A 9641-nucleotide genomic window follows, 5' to 3' on the forward strand; every position below is an offset into this window, starting at 1 on the left:
TGACAACATAATTTCTTCTTTGTAAACCATTTTTTGAGGTTTTAACTGATTTTGTCTGTAATTTGTTGGATTGTTTGATTGGATTTTGTGCATGTGTATGTGTGTAAGTAACATTGGTTGTGACAGGTTTGTAGATATTGACAAAGGGAAAGAAGCTAAATGAGTGTTTTTTTGAAATTTAGGAACTGGGTGTGTGGCCATTTGAGTATCTGGTGACATCATAATTGCTACTTTTACAAGGATTTTTTAAAAAGTTTCAACTTCAATCGATTTTGTCTGGGATTCTTTGTTTGTTTGACTGGATAATGTATAAAGGGAGGTAGAAGATGATTGTGCTTTTTCTTGAACAAATTTGTTACCGAGTTTAGATTGTGTACATGTGGAAGTCTTTATGTTCTTTTTCTTTATTATAATTACTTATTATTTTCATTTCAAACTTCCCTCCTTTCCTGTGTTAGTTTATATATTTAAAACAAAATCACATAAATGATCCTTATGGTTGCTAAAAATATACATGAAATTTTTTTTAAGAAATTTTTAAGAAAATCTTCGATAAAATCTAAATATTTTGGTTAGTTTATAGTTTAATCTCAATATTTATTTTTTTAATAGAAAATTAATGATTATGTAATTTTATACAACAATCTATTATTTTCTTTTGGAAAAACTAAGGATTATTTTGTTAATTTGAACAAAATATAAAATATTAAAATAAAAAACTTTTTTATTCAAAAAATAAAATTTAGAATTAAACCTAAACTAAACTAAAATATTATGATTTTATTGGAGATTTTTCAAATTTTAAATATGATTTGATCATTTTTAGATTTAAAATGTATACCATGAGTCCTGCCAACACAAGGACAAATCATGTGTTTTTAAACCTGAAAATAACTTACTTAAAAAGACCCATCGTTTGCATGTTAAAACTTAAAAGAACTAAACATGTTAAACATTTCTCAAAATGATTTATAGTTGTATTTTCTGTCAACCAGGAGGACCATTTGTGTAAATTTGTAGTTATTTAAGGATTTCTTAGATTGAGGTTTTCAAAACAAGAAGTAGATGTAAGTAGAAGCATTTGGTTTAGTTTTTCTCCAAAATCTAAAACCAAGATGGTGTCTCTTTTTCCAACTTTTTCCTTTGTTTCTTTCTGCATCACCTTTTTGTCATGTAATGCAGTTCATCACGAGGTTATGTCAGAAATACAAGAATAAAAATTCAAAAAAAAACCCATACATTATCTCTCAAAAGAGTATTATTTTAAGGTTTGATACCTTTTTGTTTACATTTTTTAACGAACACCCTTTCTCTCTCACCACACCACCTCTCTGCATTTCCAACTTGTAAAAGATTCTAAATGTCCTTCCAAATGTTCCTTCACTGATAATAAACACTTGGCTCTTTTCTTTCACTAGTAAACAGTAAACTTATCTCTCTCGATAAATATCTCCTGTGTTTTGTATTTGAATCTCTGTTTCTCTCTCTCTAAATTTCCATTTTTGAATCTAGAGAAAGATATGGGGAAAGCATCGAGGTGGTTTAAAGGTCTGTTGGGTATGAAAGATAAAGAAAACGTAAACAATTTGAATTCAGGTGACCGGAAAGACAAGAAAAGATGGAGCTTCGGAAAACCCTTGAAGGAATCCCAGTTTCCGGCGCCGGTGCCGGCGAAGATGTCTAAGTTTAATCAGTCATCGGCAACAGGAGGTGACGCCACTTGGTTGAGATCTTACATGTCGGAGACAGAAAAGGAACAGAACAAACACGCAATTGCCGTCGCTGCCGCCACCGCTGCTGCTGCAGATGCCGCCGTGGCAGCTGCACAGGCCGCCGTGGCTGTTGTCCGGCTCACAAACCAGAGCAGAGGAAGCGTGTACGCCGGTGGAAAAGAAAAACGCGCCGCCGTTATGATTCAAAAAGTGTTTAGATCCCATTTGGTGAATAACAAATCCATCATTTCCCTTTCTTTGTTAACTAATTTGGTTTGAATTTGGATTCATAATCATGTTTTTTCGTAACTTTATCACAGGCTCGAAAAGCGTTCAGAGCTCTAAAAGGATTAGTGAAATTACAAGCTCTTGTACGAGGTTTTCTCGTAAGGAAAAGAGCAGCCGCCACTCTTCACAGTATGCAAGCTCTCATTAGAGCTCAAGCTGCAATCAGATCGGAAAGGGCTCGTCGTTCATTTACAAAAGATCACGAATTCCGCCATAGAAAATCCATTGTAAGCTTCAAATTTTCACTTTTGGTCCTCCATCTGTTACTTTTTTGACATTTTTGATCCTCCAGGGGAGATTTGAGATTGAGAGAAACGAATTCCATAGTAAAAGACTCTCAGCTTACGAATCTTCCACAAATTGCTACGATGGAAGTCCAAAAATAGTCGAAATCGACACCTACAGGCCACACACAAGATCCAGACGCATTAACACTTGTACATCTGATTCCGGGGAGGAATCACAATTCCATTCCAACAACATCTCGTCTCCCCTACCTTGCTCGAACCCCGCATGTATCTCAATTCCAGAGTTCCACAATCTTCAAGATTTAGAATGGGGATTCGCGGGTGATGAATACAAAGTCTCTAACACAGCTCAAAGCACTCCAAGATTCCGGTCGAATGCTCCGGCGACTCCTGCAAAAAGTGTATGTGGGGATGGATTTTTCCGGCCATATTCAAACCACCCAAGTTACATGGCGAGCACACAGTCATCAAAGGCAAAACTGAGGTCGCATAGTGCCCCTAAACAAAGGCCGGAATCAGGGCCTAAGAAAAGATTGTCTCTTAATGAAATAGTGGCGTCAAGATATAGTTTAAGTGGTTTAAAGATGCAGAAGAGTTGTTATCAAGTTCAAGAAGCTTTTGATTTGTGAGAGTGGTTTTGGTTAACGATTTAGATTATGAATGTGTTATTTCACCTCAATAGGATCAATTGCATAGATGTAAACAAGAAATCCTTTTTCTTGCTACTTCAATAGGATAGAAATTCGAACATGGGTGTTGTGTAAATTGTATTCAAGTGTTTGAGATTTGAATGAATGAATGAATGAATGAAGCTTTCTTGAATTAATGGGATTTTGTTTCTGGATTCAAATTTTGAGAATAGAACATAGAGGTTGTTTTTAGGGGTACCAAAAAGGTTCTTGCAAGCAATGATTAGGGGTTGATAGTATGGGATTTTCCTTAGTTTAGATCAATGTGCCCAAAAGAACACCATCATTTCGGCATTGGCTTGCATCATTATTGTACAAATTGGCTTGCATCATTCTTGTACTAGTTAAATTATAAACAAGTGGGTTTTCTTGAATCAAGAGTAAATTACAGTTTTGGTCCCTGTGGTATGCACCTTTATATAGGTTTGGTCATAGTTTTAGAAATTTTGCATTTATTCTCGTGGTTTGTAAACCCATAGGTTTTAGTCATTAACAATGTTTTAAAAAGCTCGTCATAACTTTATCATGGTGCGTTATGGCTCCAAGGTTTATATTTGTCACTAAGCTTTAATAAAATGTTGTCTTAAGTCATATATGTATATAAAAATGAATAATATTAGAAAATATATGAAAAAATTATGAATTATATACAAAATTTTCGCCTTAAGTCATACATTACATACGACATGGCTCGTCACGGTTTGAAAAAACTTGAGGTTTGACATTATCGTTAAGTCACGCTTTACGTTATTTAGAACCTTGGTCATTAAGGTGATTAAATGATTATAAAATATAACCATATTACCCCTCTTTTTTTTTTTTTTTTTTTTTTTTTTTTTTTTTTTATCTTTTCTCATATATTGTCATTATATAATATACATGGACCATTTTTGTAAATGAGGTGAAAGTAGAATAAGAGCATTGATTGATTAATCATCCTCGGCGTGACATGATACTTTGTCCCTCTCCCCGCTGCTAGGTTAAGAAGAAATGATAAAAAAACAGATATGAGGAATACAAGAAAAATACAGGAACGAAAATCAAATCAAAGCACACAAGACACAAAGATTTAAGTTGTTCACACTATCTTGCGGTAGGCTAAATCTACTATCGAACCAGAGAGAGATTTTATTCCACACACGTCTTTTTCTTCTATAATGTTACAAATACGGTCATCCATAAATATATATAAACGACAAGATTTGACCTAAACATCTAAAAAGCTATGCCCAACTAAAAACCAGAAAAAAAAAACCTAGAAAAAATTAGCCTGCCCAAAAAAAAACTAGTATTTAAAATTTCAGATATGATGATAAGTTTCCATATATAACAATTCCTACTTGAGGCTTGATCATCATTTAGCTGCCAACCAGGTTTGTATCCTTTGTAACTCTCTCTCTCTCTCTCTCTCTCTCTCTCTCTCTCTCTCTCTCTCTCCTTTTCAAGTTCTTGAAACCTAGTTGAAGCCATGCACAACTTCAACTTATAAGTTGGTACCAACTTAGTAAACATAGCAGTTGGATTCTTCGTACCAAATATTTTATTTAGATTTAGTGTACCATCAGTTATTAGTTCTCGTATGAAACGATATCGCATCTTTATGTGTTTTGTTCGGCTGTGAAACACAGGTTTTGTCGTGAGATGTACCGCACTTTGATTGTCACAGTGGAGAACACAGTCTTCTTGTTTTATTCCCAGTTCCGACAAAAAATTCTTTAACCATATCAACTTTTTGCTTGCTTCTGCAATGGCCATATTCTACCTTTGTAGTTGAGAGGGCAAAACTTTTCCAAAGTATAGACATCCAACTCACTACCTCTGATAGTGAAAACATATACATTAGTGCTTTTTTCCAAATCTGCACACCCCTTAAATCAACATCAACAAATCCTTCCAAATCCACTTTATTTCTGTTGAAACATAGAGCTAATTCAGCAGTACCTTTAAGGGAACACAACAACCATTTGACCCCTTCCCAATGCTTTTTACCTATATTTGACATAAATCTGCTCACAACTCCCACTACATGTGCAATGTCCCGTCTGGTGCACACCATAGCATACATCAAGTTGCCAACTTCTAACACATACGAGGTTTTAGCCATTTCTTCTTTGTCTTCATCCATCTTTAGGGATTGTTTCCTCGAAAATTTTATCTAACTTCCCAAAGGTGTACGTCTTGGTTTTGCATAAGTCATGTTGAACTTCTTTATAATCTTTCTGATATACTTCTGCTACGAGTGCTTTAAAGTTCCAACAACTCTGTCTCTGACTATGCTCATCTAGAGAATTTGTTTGGCAGCTCCTAAGTCCTTCATCTTGAACTCTTTGGAGAGTTGTTGCTTCAGTCTGTTGATTTCCTATATGTCTGATCAAACAACCAACATATCATCTATACATAAAGAATAATGTAAGAGGACTTGACTTCTATAGATAACAACAATGGTCCATCTCACATCTCTTGTACCCATTTTTATGCATGAAGCTATCGAATTTTAAATACCACTTCCTGGGGGTTGTTTTAGTCTATATAAACTCTTTTTCAGTTTAAAAACCAGATTCTACTTACCATTTACCAGGAAACCTTCTGGTTGGGACATTTAACTATCTTCCTTAAGGTCACCATGTAAGAATCTAGTCTTAACATCGAATTATTCCAAATGTAAATTTTCAGCAGCCATGATACTCAAGACTAACCAAATAGTAGTCATCTTCATAACTAGTGAGAAGATTTCATTGTAATCAACACCCTCCTTCTGTTGGCAACCTATTACAACTAGTATGGCTTTATACCGTTGGCTGCCATCAGCTTCATCCTTGATTCTGAACACCCATTTGTTTTGTAAAGCTTTCTTTCATACTGGTAATTTGACCAAGGACCAGGTATGGTTCTTGTTAAGTGAATCCAACTCCTCCTTCATGGTTTTTTTCTATTTTATAAAGTCTTTCAGTTTCAGCACCTTTGGATAAGATTCTGGATCTCCATTATCGATAAGTGACAAATAATTAGCTGATGGAGAATATTTGCTAGTTGGTCTCCGATCTCTTGTCGAACTTATGAGATTAGGAGTTTAACAACTATTTGATTTAGGGTTTCATTTTCTGACCGATCTGGGATTTTAGTTTCTGAGTCTTTATCTTCTTCAGAACTCCCACTGACCTCATTATTTATTGTCTCTTCAGCATTCCCACTATTTTGTGAGCGTTCACCAGTTTTCGTTTGTAAACATCAACATCAGTCAATTCTTCAAACATTACCTGCTGACTTTGTTTGCTTTTGCTTGGAGCTGTAGCTAGATCATATTTATAGAGGGCATCTTCACTAAAAGTGACATATCTACTCCTGATCTGTAACACTTGTTTATTTATTAGTTAAATAAATAAATTAATGGACGAATGGTAGCCTAAAATAAATAATTATATATGCGGGTTGTTGGGTTCGAGGAATTAATTGCCACATTTTTAGAAGTTAGGGGTTAAAAACGTGAGTTTGGGACTCATTTTATAATATTTATGAAGGCAAGGGCTCCGTGGTAATTATCAGGAATTATTTAAAAAGAAATGAGGTGGAGGGGCGGAATATGTTGTAATTAATACATTAGGGGACTGTGTGGTAAAGTGTGTACTTAAATTGTAAGGGATTTACATAGGTGAGGTTAAAAAGGTAAAATATGGATCTATTTCGAAATTAATTAGAGCTAGAGGGACCATTTTGGTAATTATGGAAAACTCTTATAATGGGATCGGGTATATAAGGTTATGTAACCCTAACCCTAAGGACCAGGTGTGCAGTCGTCACTCCCTTACCCCCCCCCCCCCCTTATGCCTCCCACCGGCCGCCACCACTGAAGGATTATCGGAGCAGCCGCCATGTTCAGTCGCCAGCAGAGACAAAGAAGTCACGACGAGATCGGGAAATATGGTTCGTGGGTGCTTTTGTGGTTCGTGGGTGGTCAAACACTCTCTCTGTTCACGTCTCTTCTGCTGCTGCCCAAGCCTACGCTCGTCGCCGCCTTGCTGCTGTCGCGTTCGGTCATTGCTTGTTGCCAAGAAGGTTGTGACTGCATTTTCAGTGTCGGGTGTGGACTACCGACTCGCATCCATTCATGGTAGTCATGTGTGGTTATTTCACACATGGGTGCATGTGTTGTGTTGCTGAATGGTTGGAGGCCAAAAAGGAATCACCGCCACCACCGTGAGGTGGTGGCTATCCTCGTAAAACCACCCTTGCCGCCACCAAACGCCACCAAGAGAGTGGAGGTGCTCCTGTTCTGGGAAAGGGATATGCGTTGGTATGCTTTCTGTGGAAGTGTGTGTGTTCGGTGTGATTTGTATATCCGGAAAAGCAAGAAAAAAGGCCACCGCCACCACCATGAGGTGGTGGCTGCCACCTTCTACCACCACCAGCCACCATAGGGTGGTTGTGTGTGTGTTTATGTTGTTTAGTGTATGTGTTTCTTTTGAGTTTTAGCATTGTAAAGTGTAAATTACAAATTGAATAATGGAAAGAAACTAAAACCACCACCTTAGGGTGGTGGCCGCCGCCATCGGCCGCCGTGTCGGGTGACGGTGTGCTTGTCTTGTGAGTTGATTCGAATGGCGATGCTTGAAACCCTAATGGGCCTTGTTAGACTAATGGGCCCAATGAAGCCAAATGGGCTTAGTGAAAACCCTAATGAGTCTAATGGACTCTAATTGACCCAATAAGACCCTAACAGGCTTGATGACATTCTAGTGGGCTTGATAGGCCCAATAAAGCCCTAAATAACCTAAAAGTCCAACAAATTAATAAATGGGCTAGTACTTGGGTTGGAAAACCCTAATGCAATCAAAACCCTAATTTTGGAAATTAATCGGGACACACGAAAATTATTTAATAACTGGGGATATTAAATAATAATCATGGGCAAGATTAATCTAAGTGATAGTGGACTTACTGGATTACATCCTTAGAGGATTAAGTCCTTAATGGGTTAAGTAGGAAACTTAACCCTAATCATCATTTTATGTGAAATCCTAATTTCATTTGGGTTTATTATTGGGCCTTTCTATTGGGCCTGATGATTGGGTTGTTAAATGGGCCACCTAAGATCAAGCAAATGGACTAGAATAATTAATGGGCCTTGAGGTAAGGCTTATATGAGGAGTTGGGCCCAATTTGGAAAATTGGGCCATAGTTTGGGCCTTAATGATTACATGACATTAGGCCATTAGAAGGTCAAATGTTGGACTGGACTTTTGGTTGGGCCTTAATAAAGGTTTGGGCCCAATTTGGAAAATTGGGCCATGTGTTGGGCTTTGATTCTTAGTTGACTTTGGGCCTATGGTTTGCTCCTTGGGCTTAAAAAAGCCAAGCTTAGGTAATGTAGCAATTATCCAAGTATGTATTATGGTTATGTGTTGGGACCCAATTATTAATTGGGTGTTATTTTGGAATTGACAGCTCGAGAACCTGTCATCCAACAACTGGGGTTGATTCTGCGGGACTACAACAGTGTGAGATTGTGTCTACGGGACTTCAGTAGTGTGAGGTGAGTTACCTTCCAGTAGGGGTGGGTCTAAGGCTACAATGCTGACCCACCAACATGGGAAGTTGGTAGATAATTGTCTTTGTGATAATTATCTTGGTATGCTTATGTGATATGCCATGTGTGTCAGTGGTAGTAGCAGGGAATAGTTATTTCCTTACTCGGTCGTTAGGATCGAAGGGTAGGTCAGTACCCAAGAAATTCCTGACTATATGATTATATCATGTTATTATATGATGGTGGTAGGGGTGAAATAGTCCCCGGTTACCGGTTGAAAGATAACGATGGCAGATACAGATTGAAAGATACCGATGGCGGATACCGATTGAAAGATACCGATGCTAGATACCGGTTGAAAGATACCGATGACAATTACCGGTTGAAAGATACCAAAGGGGTATATAGAACCCATGCAATGCTTATCTGTATATTTATGATATGTTAGCATGTGTTCAGCATGTTTATGATATGTTAGCATGTGTTCACCATGATGCATGACACTATGGTAGTAGCATTGTAGTGTCTCCTATATTCAACAATTTCTTTGGGAGTAGATTTAGTTTCATCAATCTCATTCAGCTCCTTTTCGAGAACGTATTCTTTGTCCTCGAAGCACACGGCCATTATGATGTTACAGATTCAATCATTAAAATTAGAAGCATCAAAGGTGGCCTTCATGCAGATGCTCAAGAACAAGAAGTGGTTGGAATTGTTGTTGGAGGAGCCAGAAGCATTGTTTGAAGTTGACATCTGTAAAAGAAAAGGATAAGATTTGATTAGATAAGTAAATTCTTAATATAACAGCCAAATGAAATATTAAAGTTAGGATCCAGCTAAATAATTCACAATTTAGAAGAGGGATGTCGTAATCTAATTGAAAATTATTTAAAGGTAAGTAAATGACGATTTACCAATTTCACCACCATAAAAAACGAAATTTTAAGCGAATTAAGTTTTAAATGAAATTCCTAGATCTTTTGAGATTCATTGAACTATTCAATGGAATTTTAATCTCGATTATGCCTTTTCCATTTGTGAATGGGATACCGAGGATTACAAACAAGGTGTGAATAATCATGCAAATAATCTTGGTACTCTCGATCTCATTTATCATCTAATCAATACCCCGGCTAACCACACACGCTCCATTAATCAATGATAATTTACGAGCTACCCA

The 9641-nt window shown here is 36.9% G+C and overlaps 1 protein-coding gene across 2 annotated transcripts; it reads left to right on the plus strand.

Moving 5' to 3' along the window:
• Positions 1–1059: 1059 nt before the first annotated feature.
• LOC145042901 (protein IQ-domain 26-like) lies at positions 1060–3074 on the plus strand. 2 transcript variants are annotated; one of them, XM_078991421.1, is made up of 4 exons: positions 1060–1424; positions 1513–1940; positions 2033–2227; positions 2293–3074. In XM_078991421.1, the coding sequence occupies exons 2-4, from the start codon at positions 1521–1523 to the stop codon at positions 2875–2877; spliced, it is 1200 nt and encodes a 399-aa protein (XP_078847547.1). In that variant the 5' UTR covers positions 1060–1424; positions 1513–1520; the 3' UTR covers positions 2878–3074. The 2 variants fall into 2 exon arrangements, with proteins under 2 accessions (XP_078847547.1, XP_078847546.1); XM_078991420.1 differs by having other exon boundaries at positions 1061–1940.
• The last annotated feature ends 6567 nt before the right edge of the window (positions 3075–9641 follow it).

Source organism: Lactuca saligna, chromosome 4 (genome assembly GCF_052625555.1).
Source record: "Lactuca saligna cultivar CGN05327 chromosome 4, ASM5262555v1, whole genome shotgun sequence".
In the NCBI taxonomy this organism is placed as follows: domain Eukaryota; kingdom Viridiplantae; phylum Streptophyta; class Magnoliopsida; order Asterales; family Asteraceae; genus Lactuca; species Lactuca saligna.

What these genes read in the sequence shown, in the direction of transcription:
- LOC145042901 (XM_078991421.1), top strand. Translation starts at nt 1,521, where the DNA reads ATGGGGAAAGCATCGAGGTGGTTTAAAGGTCTGTTGGGTATGAAAGAT. An exon ending in AAGTGTTTAGATCCCATTTG is followed by an intron (nt 1,941 to 2,032) that starts GTGAATAACAAA and finishes ACTTTATCACAG; the next exon opens with GCTCGAAAAGCGTTCAGAGC. An exon ending in TCCGCCATAGAAAATCCATT is followed by an intron (nt 2,228 to 2,292) that starts GTAAGCTTCAAA and finishes TTGATCCTCCAG; the next exon opens with GGGAGATTTGAGATTGAGAG.